The 21,607-nt window shown below is 42.4% G+C and overlaps 1 protein-coding gene across 1 annotated transcript in view; it reads left to right on the top strand.

The window, feature by feature from the left end:
* The window catches only part of eif5b (eukaryotic translation initiation factor 5B), a 136,411-nt gene that overhangs the window by 33,520 nt on the left and 81,284 nt on the right, over nucleotides 1-21,607 (top strand). The window contains exons 5-8 of the mRNA XM_070873051.1: nucleotides 2,617-2,831; nucleotides 10,626-10,776; nucleotides 11,723-11,827; nucleotides 17,030-17,122. Coding sequence (XP_070729152.1) covers nucleotides 2,617-2,831; nucleotides 10,626-10,776; nucleotides 11,723-11,827; nucleotides 17,030-17,122 — 564 coding nt within the window. The remainder of the gene's footprint in view (nucleotides 1-2,616; nucleotides 2,832-10,625; nucleotides 10,777-11,722; nucleotides 11,828-17,029; nucleotides 17,123-21,607) is intronic.

Here is a 21,607-nt window from a genome sequence, read left to right on the forward strand (position 1 = left end):
ACCAGAGTTTGTATTAGTCTTTACGGTAGTGGACACTAAAAATATCCCAACAGTGGATAGTTAAGAGGCTATAGGGGAGGAGAAACTTAACGCAATCACAAAGGAGGTGGTACTCAGTCAGATAATGGGACTAAAGGTGGATAAATCCCCTGGACCTGATGGCTTGCATCCTAGGGTCTTGAGAGGTAGCGGCAGGGATAGTGGATGTATTGGTTGTAATTTACCAAAATTCCCTGGATTCTGAAAAGGTCTCAGCAGATTGGAAAACTGCAAATGTAATGCCCCTATTTAAAAAAGGAGGGAACTATAGACCTAACATCTAGTTAGCCTAACATCTGTGGTTGGGAAAATGTTGGAGTCCATTATTAAAGAAGCAGTAGCAGGACATTTGGAAAAGCATAATTCAGTCAGGTAGAGTCAGCATGGATTTATGAAGGGGAAGTCATGTTGGATAAATTTGCGAGGATGTAACGAACAGGGTGGATAAAGGGGAAGCAGTGGATGTGGTGTATTTGGACTTCCAGAAGGCATTTGACAAGGTGTCACACAAAAGGTTACTGCACAAGATAAAAGTTCACGGGGTTGGCTAACTAACAGAAAACAGAGTGTCGGGATAAATGGTTCATTCTCGGATTGGCAATCAGTAACTAGTGGGGTGCTGCAGGGATCAGTGCTGGGACCCCAATTATTTACAATCTATATTAACGACTTGGATGAAGGGACTGAGTGTAACGTAGCCAAGTCTGCTGATGATACAAAGATGGGAGGAAAAGCAATGTGTGAGGAGGACACAAAAAACCTGCAAAAGAACATAGACAGGCTAAGTGAGTGGGCCAGAATTTGGCAGATGGAGTATAATGTTGGAAAGTGTGAGGTTATGCACTTTGGCAGAAAAAAATCAAAGAGCAAGTTATTATTTAAATGGAGAAAAATTGGTAAGTGCTGCAGTACAGCGGGACCTGGGGATCCTGGTACATGAAACACAAAAGGTTAGTATGCAGGTACAGCAAGTGATCAGGAAGGCCAGTGGTATCTTGGCCTTTATTGCAAAGGGGATGGAGTTTCAAAGCGGGGCAGTGTTGCTGCAATACAGGGTATTGGTGAGGCCACACCTGGAATACTACATACAGTTTTGGTTTCCATATTTAAGAAAGGATATACTTGCTATGAAGGCAGTTCAGAGAAGATTCACTAGGTTGATTCCGGAGATGAGGGGGTTGAGTAGATCGGGCCTCTACTCATTGGAATTCAGAAGAATGAGAGGTGATTTTATCGAAACGTATAAGATTATGAGGGGGCTTGACAAGGTGGATGCAGAGAGGATGTTTCCACTGATGGGGGAGACTAGAACTAGAGGGATAATCTTGGAATAAGAGGCCGCTCATTTAAAACTGGGATGAGGAGGAATTTCTTCTCTGAGGATTGTAAATCTTTGGAATTTGCTGCCTCAGCTGTGGAAGTTGGGTCATTGAATAAATTTAAGACAGAAATAGACAGTTTCTTAACTGATAAAGGATTATAGGGAGCGGGCAGGGAAGTGGACCTGAGTCCATGATTGGATCAGCCATTATCGTATTAAATGGCGGAGCAGGCTTGAGGGGCCATGGCCAAGCTTGTAGCCTACACCTTCCATTTCTTATGTTCTTATGTAGATCAATGTTCAGGGCTTTGAATTTTTTTCAAAGTCCTACAGGACATGCATCATAGTGGGGCAGACCTTGGACTCAAAGCCAAGCTAACTGGCTGAAAATGGGCCATCTGCCGCTGTCAATCAACGTGGTGAGGTGACAGCGTGTGTGCGTCACCACGCTTTCTCCCCTCTGATAAAGGGAGGGTTTCGGCCGGGCCAGTGGCCTGGCACCCAAAAGGGGGTGCCAAGCTGCCCGTTGGCAGCCTAGTCGAACCCAGGGACAATGTTTTGCCGGCCGGTCGGCAAGTCGGCCAGCAGAAATGTTTGCATTCCAGCCGCAGCAGTGAGTCCTCCCCTTTAAGGGCTGCCGCACTGCCGGGCCGCACATAGTCTTCAGAGGGTGCAACGGCAGAAAAACCTGCCAGGGGGGCATGGCGTGGTGGGAGACCGTCGGATCGAGGTGAAAATGGCTGGGTAAGTATTTTATTTTAAATTGGCGATGCATCTACTTGGGCAGGATGGGGTCCAAGCCGAAAAAATCCCTGACCTGAATTTTGATCGGCTCGGCCTGTTGACCCCAAAGCGTTCGATTTTTAGGAATGGCCGCCACAAATTGGTTTGGAGATGTGATGATTGTTTTTTTGCCTGTGTCAGACACCCAGTTGATCCAAAACCTTTTTTAGGGGCACATGATTAGGATGATGAATGATCATGTATTTTTGGAGAAATTTATTTTGCAGAATTTTGTTGTTGTTGATGGAATGTAATGGAGGGGGCGGGGCGGGGCGAGGGGAGGGGTGACATCAGTAAGAGAGGTTTGGCATAATATTTTTTACATTCAATATGCGACCATTAGAAAAGAGCAAAGCAGACTTTAAATCTCTCTGTATATTTTCTAATTGGTCGCTTTTTAATGTGTAAAGATAATGGTGGGTTAAGCGGTTATTGATGAATTCAGAATGGTGACCAATGTTCATAATTTGCAGGTGAAGAAAATGATGGGGAAAAAAAGAAAAAAGACAAAAAGAAGAAGAAGGAAAAAGATGAAAAAGAGAAGAAGAAAGCAGGTCCCAGTAAGGCTACAGTAAAAGCTATGCAAGAAGCACTTGCAAGGTTGAAAGAAGAGGAAGAAAGGCAAAAAAGAGAGGAGGAAGAACGTTTACAACAGTTGGAAGAACTGGAAGCCAAACGCTTGGAGCAAGTATGTTATTTTTTCATTAATTATGTGTGCTGAAAAGCAGTGTGGGAAGAGGTTGGGTAATTAAGTCATACTGTATATTAACTGTGCTCACAAAGGATAGACATGAGAAAGAGAGACTCACATTTATATATTGCTTTATCTTGTCTCCCAAACATCCCAAAGTGCTTTACCTATAAATAATTTTAAGTTAATTGGACAAATACAACAGCTATGTTGCTAAAAGCATTATAATCAATGCCCAGTTAATCTATCTTTGGTGGTATTGGTTGAAAGAGGTACGACGTGATGATATTCCCATGTCATTGCTGCTTATCCTTATGGGTGATGGAGGTCTCGGGAGTGGGATGCTGTTGAAGTAACCATGATTTGTTGCTGCAGTGTATCCTGTTGGCATGACCTACTGCAGTTACAGTCAGTCGGCGGTGGAAGGGGATAGATATTGAGTCCATTGGCATGGGCACCAGTTATCCAAACTGTTCTGTCTTGGACGTTGTTGAGCTTCTTTGGTGTTATTGGAACTGCAGCTATTCAAGCAAATGATGAATATTTCATTGTGCTCCTGACTTGAGTCTTGTAGATGGTGGAGAGGCTCTGAGAGGTCATGAAATAAGCCACTATTAACAGAGTACCCAACCTCTATCCTGCTCTTGTAGCCACGATGGTGATATAGTTGGTCCAGTTTAGTGTCTGGTCAATGCTGACCCCCAAAATATTGATGGTAGGAGACTCGACGATGGTGGTGCCATTAAAAGTGTAAGAAAGACTTGCATTTATATAGTGCCTTTCACAACCTTGGGACGTCTCAAAGCGCTTTACAGCCAATGAGGTACTTTTTAAATGCAGTCATTGATGTAATGTAGGAAACGTGGCAGCCAGTTTACGCATGGCAGGGTCCCACAAACAGCAATGTGATAATAACCAGAAAATCTATTTTTGTGATGTTGATTGAGGGATAAATATTGGCCAGGGCACCAGGGATAACTCCCCAGCTCTTTGAAATAGTACCATGGGATCTTTTATGTCCACCTGTGAGAGCAGATGGGGCCGACAGTGCAGCACTCCCTCAGTACCACACTGAACTGTCAACATAGATTTTTGTACTTCAGTCTCTGAAGTAGGACTTGAACCCACAATCTTTTGCCTCAGAGTGCTACCAACAGCCACAGCTGATAAGAGAGATGCTTAGACTTTCTCTTGTTCAGGATTGTCATTGCCTGGCACTTCCATAGCAAGAAAGTTAGCTGCCTCTTGATTGCCTAAGTCTGGATGTTATTTAGGTCCTGCCTGGGCTTACTTCATTATCAAAGGAGTTGTGAATGGAGCTGAACACTGTGGAATAATCAGCCAACTTGTGATGACTGAAAGGTCATTGATAAAGAAGGTGAAGATGATTGGGCAAAGGACATCCTGCAATAATTCCTTTTGGTCTGTGAAAGGGTAGTGGCTATTGTTATGTAGGGAAACGCAGCAGCCATTTTACATCGCAAGATACCACGAACAGCAGTGAAATGAATGATTGACTAATTTAACTGTTTAGGGTGGTGCTTGTTGAGGGAGGGATACAGTCCAGGCTACCTGAAGAACTTGCTGCTCTTCTTCAAATAGTGCATAAGATCTTGATAACTTCCTAAACCACTGAGACAGGCAGACAAGGCATTGATATAACAACATCTCTGAAGGCAACACCTTAGACAATGCAGTACTCCTCATAGTTTGGATGATCATTCCCATTTATCACTTGAGTTGCTCTTCTTTGTGTTCTTCCCAAGGCCAGTATGTCCACCACTTTGGTCCAGCACTACTGTACACGGTGCTCAAGCTGGGGCCAGACCAGTGCTTTATACAAGCTAACTGACTCCTTGGGACTCGAAATACATAACTTAAGGCATATGTTTCTTTTTAATCTCTGACTCGCATATTCTGTAGCTCTTTGACGTATGGACAGGTTCCCATGGATTGGAGGGAGGCCCATGTGGTACCATTATTTATGAAATAAATTGTACCACAGCAATTATACGCCATTGGTTTGAGGTCGGTTGTTGAATGTGTTATACAGGATGTGATTTTATGATAACTTAGAGTTTTGTAGTTGTTAGGGATACCTAACATGGTTTCAGGAAAAAGATAACCTCATAACTGTTCTTTAAGGAAGTGACTAAGATGGTAGATACTTTGAAATTTAAATTTTCACAAAGAAGGTTATTAGATAAAATTAGATCATATATGATATTGGATAGGTTAAGAGCTCATGGGTATAGGGTTGCTATTAATGGGAGTGGATCTGTATAGGGTGTGGTCATAAAGCAGAGTTCCACAATGCTTCATGTTGGGGTCTGTTGCTGATCATCGTTTTCCTTGATGACTTGGATGAGGGCATTAATATAACCATTCGTGAATTCGCAGATGAAATTTAGTTCAAATCAATAGGTTTCTGGTTGTTCTGGACAAGTTTGGAGAATGATCCTGTATGTGGCCGGTATCCATTAATGAGGACAAATATATTGTCACATGTTTGGGATTGGAGAAATTCCAGAGATTGTAATATCATCCAAGGTACCTTTTTTAAGTTTAACCGAGCAAAAAGGGGGCCGTATGGGGGGAGTAATTATTGATTGCTCATTAGGGGGACACAAAAATTATATGTGGCCACAATAGCGAAAGCAAATGGGGCTGTAGATTGTATAGCTAAGGCCACGGACTATGAAACAAAGAACACTTATACCAAAGATCTGTACAGTTAAGGATATTAAGCTCTGGAGATGGTGCAGAGTGATATTGAGCCTAAGGGCTCTTCGTTATGAAAGGAAGGGTCCATGAGTTGAGAGAAAGAAAGCCTTAAAGGGGACGTGACAAAAGTTTAGATTAGACTCTGAGATTGGAAAGGTTATTTTAGATGTCTAGGAACAGTAGGACTTGTCATTTTCGGAAATAAACACCTAAACATGATGGGTATGTGACCATTTAAAAGGGAACAAGACAGCATCCTGAATGAAGAGGGCATTTCCACTTAGTTGCATGTAGTTAGGATTATGTGGATTTATTGAGCCAGAAGTTCCTAGTCGCTGAGGATTTATGGTAACAACAGTTTCCTGGCTCTCAGCCTATTCAAGATAATACTCTCCAATAATATCACATGATCTAATTTTATCTAATAACCACCTTTGTGATAATTTATGAAACTTTATGGAAATTCAAGTATCTGCCTTCTTGTCACTTCCTTAAAGAACATTGCTTGATTGCCTTAGGGTGTCGAAGAGAAATCTTCCTCTTCCTGAATTGGCCGTGGTTTTTTTTTTCCCCTCTCCCAGGAGATTGCTTCATGGATCACTGTGCATGGTTGTACCCCGTCTAGATGGCTGGCTTGAAGGGCTGAAGAATTTTTCTCCACCCTCCTTTTCATATGTTCATGTATTAAATGTGCAGAGTTCTCCTGGTCAGCTAACTCACTTGTATCCTCACTGAGCTTTAGTAGATTCTTTGAGCAGAATCTACCACCTGTAAATCCAAGTTGATACTTTTAAATCATTCTATATTTATTCTGATGCATCACTATTGTCTCTTTCAGGATATTTTCTATTATTTTTCCAAATACTAATTCCAAGCACACACTTGTATCATTATCTGGATTATCCTGCTGCTCCTTTTTGTCAATTGGCACCAAATTCTGCTTCCAAGCTTCTTAGCTTCTGCCTTTAAGTGACTTTCTTAACTTATCTGTTTATTGGCCAGCTTACCTAAAACTTTGGAAGTATTCCATGGGAGGTAGAGCAAAAGAGTAAACCCTTTATAATAAGGATTAGATTTTGGAGAGGGAACAGCAAACAAGTTTTGTAAAGTGATAGATAAAATGTAACACACATAAATTTGAGGTCTGTATCTCTATCAGTAACTATGGTATTTTTACCTCATGTTAGTGACGCGACATATTACTTCATCAATTTGCTTTAATACGGTGATGAGTAAGCTATAGTGGGAGCAAAACTGCACTTTAGTCCTGGACTAACCATGAGTGATGCTAAGGGAGAACTGTTAGTTGGTGATGTAACCTATCGTGATTGTTTTGTTACTTGAGAAACCAAACATCTTGCAGTTGTTTTAAGGTTGGCAAATCCTATATGTGTAGTTTTTGGGGTCGAAATTGAGCCCCAACTGAAAAGTGGTGCACCTACTGTTTTTTTTTTAATTTTTAGGGTGGAGTTTTGAGCAATACTCAGCTCTAACTTTTTTTTCCAGTCGGGGCAGTGTTCGTGGTGGCTGTGGGGCGTAAGTGCCCTTGGATCAGGGCGGACGTCGGTTGGAGTCATCAGTGCCGTGCTGATGATGTCAGCTCATCGTTGACGTGTCACAAACCCCTCCCCTTCAGTTAAAGGGGAGGGCCGTTGCAAAATCTGCAGCCATGTTAGTGGCACCCACTGGGCCACCAGGGAGGGTTTCGGCTGGGCCAATGGCCCGATACCCAAGAGGCAGTGCTGGGCCGACCTCTGAATCAGCCGACAATTAAAATAAAATGGCGCCCTTTAAGGGTGGACGCGTCGCCCAGCCACACACAACTTCCCACAGGGGAAAGCTGTCGGGGGCACTGAACGGCGGCCGATCCGTTTTCACGGGGCAAGTTCCCATGTGGGACGGAAAGGGGCTGCTGCCGGTCGATAGAGGGTCGGCACATGCCTGACGGGGCGGCGACACGGTGAAGAGCACTGCTTGAAATAAAATAGTGGGCAATTTCAGAAATGTTGGTGAATCTGCGCTGACTGAGCGGTGAGTCCTTACCAACCCGTGGCCGCCTCTTTGAGACAGTCATGGCTCTTAAAGAAAGGGCAATTTTGACCCCTTAAACTATAGGCACTTTTTAGATGGAAGAGGGGAAAAAGGAGGAATTTTACTGTGTCAAAGATATTGTATCCTGTTTATGTTGCAAGGTAAGTAGCAGTTAACTTCCCTCTAAACCCCGCCCCCCCCCCCCCCTTCGCCTCACTCATCCCCACCTACACACATACAAATGGCACCAACATTTGGATTTCATTTATTTGCGATATCACAAAATGTAAACATTTATTCTTAACGGTCCTTGAGTGTAATGTCTTGCCATTAGTTGAAATTGATTTTATATACTAATCGATCTTCTGTGGTGTTGCTTATGGTAAGTCCAGGATCTGAAATACAGTTTCTATTGCCTACCATGGTCCTCATTGCAACGGTAATATAATGCTCCAATACAATAAATTTACTGAAGCAATATATCACATGGTTTTATGAGGTCAAAATATTATGCATGTTTTTACTAAACACAGTTACAATATTTGTAATACTATTTACCTACCATTTTACAAAACCTGCTTAAGATGCAAGTAACTTAGTTCTACCCTTCCCAAACTTCTTTCCGGTTATTTATAGTATTTTTAAAAAATTATTCCAATTCCCACAGTGCATTTGCACCATTTAAGATGCACCATTTTGTTTATACTCCTCTCCCATTATCATTTGTTCTCGCTCTTGCAAAAGCGCACAATTTATTGAGGGGAGCTACAAACCAACAGCATCCAAGCCCCAGGTGCAGCTTCAAATTCAGCGTTCCAGTATCTAGGTAGAAGATCTGGCTTGTGAACAGGAAAATACTTGCAGGCATTTCTAACATTAAATATCCAATTTTAGGATTACTTTAGTGTTTTTACTGAAGAATTGTCTATATTTTGTGTATTACAAATATTACCTTTTAGCTGTATACACTAATCTAAATGGGGAAAAAAATGGTGGCCCAACATACAGAAATTAGTTGAACAATTTGATTGGTTGGCTGATTTTTGTGGTGCTTGCCATGCATGAATAGAGGTTTTGAAAAGAATTGAGGAATTGCATTTGTTTTCTGCTGGTTACTGGTTCCTTAACAATACCTTTTGCTACTATTAGTTTATTGACATTTATCAATCAATTGGATATTTAATTGGTAACTTGAACCAAGTTTTTTCCTCCAATATATGATGTTTTAAAGCATGATATATCTGAAGCACTTTAGTCTGATGCCTTTTGAAGGCATGACATCGCAGACGCATGCTAGATGCAAGACTTCTAATTATATAAATGCCTTGGTGTGTTTTTTAAAGAACTTGTGCAGAAAATACTTTGAATTACCAGGGTGTGTGATCATGTAAGTAATAATGGGCCCAAGTTTTGGCCTCAGTTGCTCCTGATTTTTTGGAGCAACTGGTGTAGAACGGAGTATCTTAGAAATTCAAATTCTCAGCATTTAGTTTGCTCCAGTTTTAGTCAGTTAGAACAGTTTCACTTTGGAACAGAATTTTTTTCAAAAGGGGGCGTGTCCGGCCACTTACGCCTGTTTTCAAAGTTTCGGCAGTGAAAACTTACTCCAAACTAACTTAGAATGGAGTAAGTGAAGATTTTTGTACGCTCGAAAAAACCTTGTCTACACTTTAGAAAATCAGGCGTGGGTTACAAATTAGGCGTAGGGAACGAGGGAGGGGGGGGGAAGGGAAGTCATTAAATTCTACAATCAATCCTTAGTTATACTTATACAAATAAATACAACCTGAAATTTATAAGCAAAGAAAAGATTAAATAAACCATGTTCCTACCTGTGTGAAACAGCAGCAGCCTTCGAGCTGCTGTGCTTCAGGCAGGCCTTTCATGTTGGAGACAGGCAGGGGTGTGACGTCAGTGTCTCGATGGCAGCCCCAACAGCGGCAGCAAGCAGCCTTCGAGCTGAGCTGCTGTGCTGCAGGCAGGCCTTCATTCTGTTAGTGGCTGGCCAGCAGCCGAAGGATCAACGCTGGAGGCACGTAGCTTTTCAAGGGGGTTGAGACCATTCGGCCACGCTTGAGGGGTGGCGTCAGTGGCTCGACGGCAGCCAAGTCCTTTTAAAAATGGCCGAGTGCCAATGTTTGTTTGACACTGCGCGCACGCTCCAACGCGCACGCGCAGGGTTGCCGGCACCACGTTGGCTCATTTAAATTGGACCCGCCCCCCCACTACTTGGAGTCGGCGCGAGTGTTTGGCTCTGCCACCTTGCTGTGAAGAGCGCGCCGCGCGTCAAGCTGAGATCGAGCTCCGAGGAGCCGGAGAATATCGAAGTTTTTTTCTATCGCACTTTTAGGCGCGAAGAACAGGTGTCCAGCTCGGAGGTGCGCCGTTTTCGGCGCGGGCCGAAACTTGGGGCCATTAAGTGGGGTGGGGGGACTTAATTAAACTAATGGAATCTAGACACAGGAAAAAAATATGAATATCAAAGTAAAATAATGACGATGAGAACTGCACAAAGTTGTATACAGATGGTGATGGTCTGAGATTTTCCAAATGTATGCCATCAAATGTATAACAGTTAAAATGTTAAAATATATTTTGAGCAGTGAAAATAATTTCCTCAAGCATTTCCCAACTAAGAAACTGAGAATGTGTCCTATTTACACAGACCTGCTTATAGATAGGAGATATGTAAGAGTAGTCCTGGTTCAGTTCTGTAGTCAGTTCCCTCCATTGGTACATCTGAGATTAAAAATGTGGCTTGTGGAAAATCTTGGACCAAATCCCTGTTCAGCACTGCACAACCTTTTGGTTCACTCCATTGAGGTGAGATGGTTAACTTGGGCTTAACTGGATTATGTTAATCAGAAAATAATGGGCTAGAGTGTATAGCTATGACAAGTAGCTATTTTGAAGTAACTTTTTTTTAATAAACTGGGTATACAATGACTTTGTTGTGTTTTAGCTGCATTGAACCAAGTGTGAATGGATTGTCAGTAAACACTTAACTAAATATACTAAAATATCTTAAATTTGCAGGAGAAATTAGAACAGGAACGCAGAGAAAAAAAGAAACAAAAAGAAAAGGAAAGAAAAGAACGTTTGAAGAAGGAGGGCAAGCTGTTGACAAAAGCACAGAAAGATGCCAAAGCAAGAGCTGAGGCTACACTTGAACTTCTTCGCGCTCAGGGTATGCATGAAATTGGAATATCTATATTTAAAGCATTTAATAAGATATTTGCTTCAGCAATGGATGTACTTTTGCAAATAAGACCCATAGGAGACTTTGGAACAGCTGGTAGAACAGTACGCCTTTCAGTGCTAATGCCACTGAAATAGCTCAGCCTGCTTATTACTACAGTTGTGAATGGTAATCTAAATATCCTCTTTACAAATGCACTTTTATTGAGATCTAAATAACTCAATACATGACTGCAATGCAACTTGCACACATTTATGACTGGCAGCCCATCAGAGGTTGCTGCTACAGCCTGCTTACCAGTAAAATTAGTGCAATTTGTGAAACATCAGCAAGGATGGAAAGAGCCACAAGGCTGATCCCTAATACCAAATGTCTGTTATAAAGAAAGACTGAAGAAACTTCAGCCCCTGAAGACTGAGTTTTTCAATCTGGAAAGGATGTGCCTGAGGGGTGATCTTGTAGAGGTACACAAGAAATTTTAAGGAAATTTTACTTTCAATTGTAAAATAGGGCAAGGTTTGAACGAGTAAAAGGTAAATATTTAGGACAGATATCAGGAAATTTTTCTTCATGCAGTGATCAGTGTATAAAATAGACTGCCAATTGAAGTAGTGGAGATGAAAGCCCTGGAAGCATTTAAGAAACAATTGGAGGTTGCACTGGGGGAACTGTAGCATCTTACTGGATGAATGAATTTATATGTGCTGAATCCTCATAACTAACTAGCTAATTATGCTAAGCAGAGCATTTTGACAAGTTAACTCTCTTGCTTCATGATTGCTATCCTCCTGATTCACACACAAATGTAGCTTTTATTTTTAAAAAGGGACTGAGAATGTTGTAGATTATAGAAAATCATGACTTGCATGTGGAGGAAAATTAATTTGAAAAAAAATATGGTCCTGAATTGCATATCTTCACCTTGGTTTCACAGGTGTTGATGTGCCATCCAAAGATTCAATGCCAAAGAAACGACCAGTCTATGATATCAGAAAAAAGAAAAAGCAGCAGGAGAACAAAGAGGAGGAAAACCAAGAAGGTGAGTGCTTTGTGTTAAGTTACTTGCATCGGTCTAAAATCTTTAATGTTATTGGATCACTTAAGCTACTTCTGTACATAAGAACATAAGAACATAAGAAATAGGAGCAGGAGTAAGCCATATGGCCCTCGAGCCTGCTCTGCCATTTAATACGATCATGGCTGATCCGATCATGGACTCGGGTCCACTTCCCTGCCTGCCCCCCCCATAACCCCTTATTCCATTGTCGGTTAAGAAACTGTCTATCTCTGTCTTAAATTTATTCAATGTCCCAGCTTCCACAGCTCTCTAAGGCAGCAAATTCCACAGATTTACAACCCTCAGAGAAGAAATTCCTCCTCATCTCAGTTTTAAATGGGCGGCCCCTTATTTGAAGATCATGCCCTCTAGTTCTAGTCTCCCCCATCAGTGGAAACATCCTCTCTGCATCCACCTTGTCAAGCCCTCTCATAATCTTGTACGTTTCGATAAAATCACCTCTCATTCTTCTGAATTCCAATGAGTAGAGGCCCAACCTACTCAATCTTTCCTCATATGTCAACCCCCTCACCTCTGGAATCAACCTAGTGAACCTTCTCTGAAATGCCTTCAAAGCAAGTATATCCTTTCTTAAATATGGAAACCAAAACTGTATGCAGTATTTCAGGTGTGGCCTCACCAATATCCTGTATAACTGTAGCAAGACTTCCCTGCTTTTATACTCCTTTCCTTTTTTGTGTTTCATGCATCAGGACCCCCCAGGTCCCACTGTACTGCAGCACTTTGCAATTTTTCTCCATTTAAATAATAACTTACTCTTCGATTTTTTTTTTTTCTGCCAAAGTGCATAACCTCACACTTTCCAACATTATACTCCATCTGCCAAATTTTTGCCCACTTACTTAGCCTGTCTGTCCTTTTGCAGATTTTTTGTGTCCTCCTCACACATTGCTTTTCCTCCCAGAATTTGATGCATTTAGCAATGGGCATATTACCTTTATTTTTTTTTTTTTTTTAAATTCGTAGCCAATCGTTCCAATTCTTTGTCAAATCACAATCGCCAGAGGTCACCTTGGGCCCATTCAAGGATCACTCTGCGCCAATGCTCTTAGCCAAAAAGCCTAGAGCCACTGCACCGTTCCTGGAAGTACTGCAATACCAGGTTCGTGCCATGGAGGTGGATGGGTCAGGTCCCCCACACACCTCCGTGGAGGTGGATGGGTCAAGCCACCCCACCCACCTCCTCACCTTTATGTAGTGGGTCCCAATACCAGCTGCAAGCATTTAGTAAATTTTAATTAAATTGAAGATATGTAGTTGAGCCAAGCAATACACATACCACACAGCAATTGTTCCTGAGAGTCACGTACATCTGAAGTTATGAAAATTAGCTGAGGGGTAACTATAATCATTCTGTATCAGTTACCTCCTGGAGTTTGCTTGATCACCTTTTTGGGGGTCTGAAGTGTTTCCCTGAGTCTTTCCTTCTAAATTAGCTTAAATTGTTGTATTTCTTTGCAACTTCCAGGAGATTGTGAGACTGGTGGGGTGGGATGGTTTGATGGTACATGTAGGCGAGACCATGTCTGGATGGGACAGGCTAGATGAGCTAGTTGGTCTGTTCTGTTCTTTTTCATTGGTTAGTAATTTAATTTAGTTTCTTTCAAGTATAAAATTCTAATCTTGTGTTTTAGACCGAATAAGGAAAATCTGTGTTAAAAAAATTATTACATTTTGTCCAACGATGTTCTTGAATATAAACATTTCTTGAGGCACCAAATCAAATTCAGACTTCCAAAGTATAGAAATGATATCTGTTTCATACCATTTGTATGAATCAAATCTAAATTCAGTAAATAATATGATATGTACTCTGGGGATCAAAATGAGTTATGTAACAAGCGCTTTCTCTTTTAATATTGGGGAAATTGGCATGTGAAAAGAGTTAATTGATTTAGAAGATAAATTACAAATAAAATGAGAAAAATGGCAAATGCTGAAAATAAACAGGAAAAAAAGAGAAAATGCTGCAGGTACCATCAAAGGCAGTCCCTCGAGTCGAGGATGACTTCCTTTCACGTCAAAAAGTTCACAGGTGTTTCAATGAAGAATTTAACATTCAAGGTCCCGAACTAAAGCTTAAAACTATTTACAATCTATATTAACGACTTGGAAGAAGGGACTGAGTGTAACGTAGCCAAGTTTGCTGACGATACAAAGATGGGAGGAAAAACAATGTGTGATGAGGACACACACAATCTGTAAAAGGACATAGGCAGGCTAAGTGAGTGGGCAAAAATTTGGCAGATGGAGTATAATGTTGGAAAGTGTGAGGTCATGCACTTCGGCAGAAAGAAATCAAAGAGCAAGTTATTATTTAAATGGAGAAAGATTGCAAAGTGCTACAGTACAGTGGGACCTGGGGGTTCTTGTGCATGAAACACAAAAGGATAGTATGCAGGTACAGCAAGTGATCAGGAAGGCCAATGGAATCTTGGCCTTTATTGCAAAAGGGATGGAGTATAAAAACAGGGAAGTCTTGCTACAGCTATAATAAGGTATTGGTGAGGCCACACCTGGAATACTGCATGCAGTTTTGGTTTCCATATTTACGAAAGGATATATTTGCTTTGGAGGCAGTTCAGAGAAGGTTGATTCCGGGGATGAAGGGGTTGACTCATGAGGAAAGGTCGAGTAGGTTGGGCCTCTACTCATTGGAATTCAGAAGAATGAGAGGTGATCTTATCGAAATGCATAAAATTATGAGGGGGCTTGACAAGCTGGATGCAGAGAGGATGTTTCCACTGATGGGGGGAGACTAGAACTAGAGGGCATGATCTTAGAATAAGGGGCCGCCCATTTAAAACTGAGATGAGAAATTTCAGAGGGTTGTAAATCTGTGGAATTTGCTGCCTCAGAGAGCTGTGGAAGCTGGGACATTGAATAAATTTAAGACAGAAATAGACAGTTTCTTAAATAATAAGGGGTTATGGGGAGCGGGCAGGGAAGTGGAGCTGAGTCCATGATCAGATCAGCCATGATCTTATTGAATGGCAGAGCAGGCTCGAGGGGCTGTATGGCCTACTCCTGTTCCTATTTCTTATGTTTTTATGAAGCATGGAAGATGCCTTTGCGTGGATTTTTTTTAACCTGTGGTGGCCGTTGTACACTAGCCACCACACGGGCTTGACAGAGCTAGGTCTTGGTCCAGTGGCAAGGGTTATCCAAGACGACTGGAGACCAGCTCTGCTGCATGGACCTGCTGCAGATATGCAATAGAAATGTCAGCATCTGTAAATGGGGAAAAAGCCAGTTAATGTTTCAAGTGAAAAATCAGAACTGAAAGAAAGCAGGACTTGGAGGTGAGAGTGCTTCCACCAAGCTAAGGCTGACAATTGAACAAGGTATGAAATTAGCTGAAGAAGTTGGTGAGAAACCATAGGAAAGAAAAATTAAAAGACATTTCCAAAATGTAGGCTAAGTAAGTGGAAGAAGATGGAAGACAGAATTGGTGAAATAAAAAGAAAAAAACAACTGCAAATGCTAGAAATCTATAATAAAATAGGAAATACTAAAAACATATAGTAGGCCCATTAGAACTTGCAACACATGCCCATGTCCCCGGTGCAGACCCTCTGTCAGAACCATTCTGATGAAGGGTCGACACCTGAATCCGCAACCTGCTTGTCCCCACCCCAGATGCTAGTGGACATGGCGTGTCTGCGGTACCCACTGCTTCTGGAACGATTAAGGGGAATAGCTAAGGTCTGAAGTTTCCAAAGCCAATTTTCTTATCGTCTTCTGGCCAACTACCCTCTCCTTCCAACAGAAAAGTTGCTATGAATCCCTATCAGCCTCTGTTTTTGTAATAAAAAACAAATAGTGTGTGGGGAGGGATAGATGGCTATAGTCTAAACTTGCTAAAGTCAATGTTCTCCTCTTGCTCCTGAGCACTCTGCAGCCCTCAAGTCTGAGTGTTCACTGATACTGGTATATGTGAGTTTGGTAGTGTAATTGGCACGTAGAAGGCAGGATTGCCTATGTCCATTGTGATATCGATAGTGTGGGTAGAGCATTTAACTTGAATGGATGTAAAGGAAGTAGGAGTTTCTGTATCCATGGTGCTTGCTGTTGGTAATTATTTAAATTGCAAGGAAATCGTAGCCAATTTAAAAAAAGAGAAAGCTGGGGCTGGAAGAAAGAGCCCGAATTGATGCAGTCGGTTGTGGTCAGTGCTGACTGCATTGTTGAGAGATAGAGGCTACACCAGCCAGATTATTCAGAGGCGGGGAATCTACTTTACTACCTGAGCGCAAGATTTGTGGGGAGTGGCAGCAAATTAATTTCCTATACCACTTAGTTAGCAGTATATATTCAGTATTTTGCCATATTAGGATTGTAGTTGATTGTATCCATTCACTCCATGCTGGAACACGACACAACCATCCCATGCCTTGTTTTTATTTCTTAAATCAGGCATATGCATAATTCTTATTTCCACTGAATAGAACTTCTTTATACTTTCATTTAAAGCCTTTTTTAATCGTTGTCCTAGGTATTGAGATGTGATTTGGAACAAATCTTAATTGGTGGATTTTGGCTGAAATTGTATCTGATCTTTTAGCTATTTTCATTTTTTTGAAACTAGATGACTAACATTGTGACGGTCTTCTAGATCTAGACTTTTTTTTTAAACCCAACTACACTTAGTTAAATCTTGCAATTGTCCTTTTTTCTCATGCTATAGATCATTTCTAAATGGAGTTGGGAGTAAGTGACTAGGACTTTGCCATCGAATCAGACACTTGAGCACATTTTTTCTGAGGGTGAACATACCAACATATTTCCATCTGACAAAGGGTCATCGACCTGAAACCTTAACTCCTTGTTTTTCTCTCCACAGATGCTGCCTGACCCACTGAGAGTTCCAGCATTTTCTGTTTTTATTTCAGGTTCCAGCATCCGCAGTATTTTGCTTTCCTACATATTCTTGCTTTGTCTGTAGATGTACATTGTCTTGAGTGAGACCATAAAGTGATGCTCAGTATTAATAAGAAAATCATATTAATTTTGTAAAATGTGATCTTGAAGTAGAACAAATCTTAGTATTTTTCTTATTTACCTGGAAATCCCAGCATTATGAATTGGGTTATTTGTTTCTAATGCGCTGGTTTCCTGGCCAAACAAAATGCCAAAGTATAATGGTATTTCGCCTTATTACAGAAGCTTTGGAGGTTAGCCCAACCCCAGTATTTGTAGAACTTGAAGAACTGGAGGTGACAGAGGAACCAGAAGTGATTCCAGAACCCATACCAGGTTAGTAATTCATTTGTGTCTTGTGTAGGGAAACCGTGCAACCCATTATGACTTTGGGTCTGCTGTAGTTACCTTGTTGTATTTGGTGATGTAAGTCACTTCCATAAGCAGTTTTGAGTGTCTTGCTTTTATGGGAATTAACTCGTGCTTCCCTATACCTACTCGTATGGTAGTGAGCTAGTACAGGCAATAACAGTAGAAATCTCATGATCTGGATATCTGTCTTATGCATGTGTATTTCTTCAGTATCTTCTTTGCCTCATCTAGCGTTAACTTGATCCAATGTTTGGTTTGATTTATAGGTTGTTTCATTTCACAATAAGATGAAGCTACTTTGCACCAGATATGATCAGTCATTTCGTCCAACTTGTATTTGTGTAATGATTCAAAAAACACGCAACACTATCCCACTTCAGTGTGTTTTCTTACTTAACTCAAAACAGAATAATCTCTGCATCCTGTCCTCCAGCCCATTGCAGAATCTCTCCCTGCAGTGTCCTGTCTTTCAATCATCATCATAGGCAGTCCCTCGAAATTGAGGAAGACTTGCTTCCACTTCTGAAGTGATTTCTTTGATGGCTGAACAGTCCAATACAAGTGCCACAGACTCTGTCACAGGTGGGACAGATAGTCGTTGAGGGAAGGGGTGGATGGGACTGGTTTGCCGCACGCTCTTTCCGCTGTCTGCGCTTGATTTCTGCACGCTCTCGGCGTTGAGACTCGAGGTGCTCAGCGCCCTCCCGGATGCACTTTCTCCACTTAGGGCGGTCTTTGGCCAGCGACTCCCAGGTGTCAGTGGGGATGTCGCACTTTATCAGGGAGGCTTTGAGGATGTCCTTGTAATGTTTCTGCTGTCTACCTTTGGCTCGTTTGCCTTGAAGGAGCACTTGCTTTGGGAGTCTCGTGTCTAGCATGCGAACTATGTGGCCTGCCCAGCTGAGCTGGTCGAGTGTGGTCAATGCTTCAATGCTGGGGATGTTAGCCTGGACGAGGACGCTGATGTCCTCCCAGGAGATTTGTAGGATCTTGCGGAGACATCGTTGGTGATATATCTCCAGCGACTACTGTACATGGTCCATGCCTCTGAGCCACACAGGAGGGCGGGTATTACTACAGCCCTATAGACAATGAGCTTGGTGGTAGGTTTGAGGGCCTGGTCTTTGAACAATCTTTTCCTCAGATGGCCGAAGGCTGCACTGGCGCACTGGAGGCGGTTTTGAATCTCCTCAATCAATGTCTGCTTTGTTGATAAGAGGCTCCTGAGGTATGGGAAATGGTCCATGTTGTCGAGGACCACCCGTGGATCTTGATGACTGAGGGGCAGTGCTGTGCGGCGAGGTGGAGGACCTTTGTCTTACGGATGTTTAGCGTAAGGCCCATGCTTTCATATGCCTCAGTAAATACGTCAACTATATCCTGGAGTTCAGCCTCAGAACGTGCGCAGACGCAGGTGTCATCTGCGTACTGCAGCTCAATGACAGAGGTTGGGGTGATCTTGGACCTGGCCTGGAGGCGGCGAAGGTTAAACAGCTTCCCACTGGTTCTGTAGTTTAGTTCCACTCCAGCGGGGACCTTGTTGACTGAGGTGGAGCATGGCAGCGAGGAAGATTGAGAAGAGAGTTGGAGCGATGACTCGGCCCTTTTTGACCCCGGTTCGGACGTGGATTGGGTCTGCAATGGATCCATTGGTAAGGATCACGGCTTGCATGTCGTCATGGAGCAGACGAAGGATGTTGACAAACCTTTGGGGGCATCCGAAATGGAGGAGGACGCTCCATAGACCCTCGCAGTTGACAGTGTCAAAGGCCTTTGTAAGGTTGAAAAAGGCCATGTATAAGGGCTGGCGCTGCTCCCTGAATTTTTCCTGCAGCTGTCGCGCTGCAAAGATCATGTCTGTTGTGCCCCATAGGGGACGAAATCCACGCTGTGGCACCGGGAGGAGTTCCTCGGCCACAGGGAAAAGACGGTTGAGGAGGACTCTAACGACAGCTTTCCCTTGGCTGATAGCAGGGAAATTCTTCTGTAATTGCCACAGTCAGACTTATCCCCTTTTTTTAAAGATGGTCACGATCACTGCATCTCAGATCTCCTGGCATGCTCTCCTCCCTCCAGATGAGAGAGATGAGTTCAAGTATCTGCGCTAACAGCGCCTCTCCGCCATACTTTAAAGCCTCAGCAGGGATTCCATCTGCTCCCGGAGCCTTGTTGTTCTTGAGCTGTTTTATGGCTTTTCCAACCTCGTGCAACGTTGGGGTTTCACTGAGTTGGTGGTGGGTCGCATGCTGCGGGATGGAGTCAAGAACACTCGAGTCAAAGGCAGAGTCTCGATTGAGGAGATCTTCGAAGTGTTCCTTCCAGCGGGCCCTGACTACCTCGGTGTCCTTGATGCGTGTTTTCCTGTTCTTGGCCAGGAGTGGGGTGGGGCCTTGGGCGTTTGGAGGGTAGGCGGCCTTGTCTTTGCAGAATCTCTCTCCCTGCAGTGTCCTGTCTTTAATAACCTTCTCACGGCACTTTGCTGTATAGCTTTTTGATCTGATTTTCTTTTTTTAAAAAGCCTTACTCTAGTTTCAGCTTGTAGTCAAAACTCATTATCCCTCCCCATAGCAGAGTCCACCAGAGACTTGACAATGACCCCTTCTGAGTTCATTTTATAGGGTTGTTGCAGCAGTGTGGACATAGAAACTTAGAGCACAGGAGGACATTCAGTCCATTGTGCCTGTGCCAGCTCTTTGAAAGAGCTATCCAATTAGTCCCACATTGCAGTTTTTTCCCCATAACCCTGCAAATTAGACCTCTAAGTACATGTCAAATTGCCTTTTGAAAGTTCCTATGGAATTTGATTTCACCACCCTTTTAGGTTGTGCATTCTGGATCTCAACAACCCTCTGTGGAAAAAAATTATCCTATTTCCCCTCTAATCCTTTTGCCAATTATTTTAAAACTATGACCTCTGGTTACTGACCCACTTGCCAGAGGAAACAGTTTCTCCCCACTTGCTCAAAACTCCTCATAATTTTGAATACCTCTATTAGGTCACCCCTTAGCCTTCCCAACTTCCCAGAAAACAATATCAGCTTCTCCAATCTCTCCACATAACTGAAGTCCCTCATTCCTGGTAAATGTCCTCTGTACTCTCTCTAAGTCCTTGTCATCCTTCCTAAAGTGTGGTGCCCAGAATTGTGTATACTGCTTCAGCTGAGGCTTAGCTAGAGATTTGCAAAAGTTTAGCTTTGACTTCTTTGATTTTGTATTCAGAGCCCCTATTTAGAAAGCCATGTATCCTGTATTCTTTTTTAACATGCTTCTCAACTTATCCTGCCACCTTCAAAGATTTTTGAATATGCAACCCCAGGTCCCTTTGCCCTTGCAACCCCTCAGAATACTTTGATTTAGATTATAATACTTCTCCATTGTTTCTCCCAAAGTGCATCACTTCACACTTATCCACATTAAATTACATCTGCCTTGTGTCTGCCCATTTCACCAGTATGTCTATGTTCTTCTGAAGTCTGTTGCTATCCTCCTCATTGTTTACTACATTTGAGTTTTGCATCATCTACAAACTTTGACATTATAACCTGTATACCCAAGTCCAGGTCATTGATATATTATCAAAAAGAGCAGTGGTCCTAATACCGACCCCTGGGGACACCACTGAAAACAACCATTCACCGAAAGAACTGGCATACCCTTCAGCTCAGTGAACAATGCTATGAGAGCTCCATTAATATTTAAATAATTTATTTTCATCTGTGTACCAACTTGAATTAATTTACTGTAGTTGTTAGGGTGAAGTGATAGGCATCCCTGGGTCCCCTTGCTCTTGCACCCCCTCAAAATAGTATGGTTTAGAGTATACTACTTCTCCACATTGTTTCTCCCAAAGTGCATCACTTCACATTTATCCACAGTAAATTACATCTGCCATCTGTCTGCCCATTTCACCAGTCTGTCTGCCCTCCTGAAGACTTCTGCTATCCTGTTTGTTGTTTACTACGTTCTCAAGTTTAGATCATCCGCAGACTTTGAAATTGTCTCCCTCTTTTTTTTTTTTTAAATTCGTAGCCAATCGTTCCAATTCTTTGTCAAATCACAAACGCCAGAGGTCACCTTGCACACATCAAGGATCACTCTGCGCCAATGCTCTTAGCCAAAAGGCCTAGAGCCACTGCACCGTTCCTGGAAGTACTGCAATACCAGGTTCGTGCCATGGAGGTTGATGGGTCAAGCCACCCCACCCACCTCCCCAAGTCCAGGTCATTTATATATAATAAGAAAAGCAATGGTCGTAATACTGAGCCCTGGGGGACCCGACTGCATACTACTTTCCAGTCAGAAAGACATCTGTTCACCAGTACTCTCTATCTCCTCCTATCCCTTGGCCAATTATGTACCCAAGTTACCACCGTCACTTTAATACCAGGTGCTTCTATTTTCCTAATAAGTCTGTTATGTTGGACCTTATCACATGCAATTTGAAAGTCC

This window comes from Pristiophorus japonicus, unplaced genomic scaffold, assembly GCF_044704955.1.
Source record: "Pristiophorus japonicus isolate sPriJap1 unplaced genomic scaffold, sPriJap1.hap1 HAP1_SCAFFOLD_409, whole genome shotgun sequence".
NCBI classification, from domain to species: domain Eukaryota; kingdom Metazoa; phylum Chordata; class Chondrichthyes; family Pristiophoridae; genus Pristiophorus; species Pristiophorus japonicus.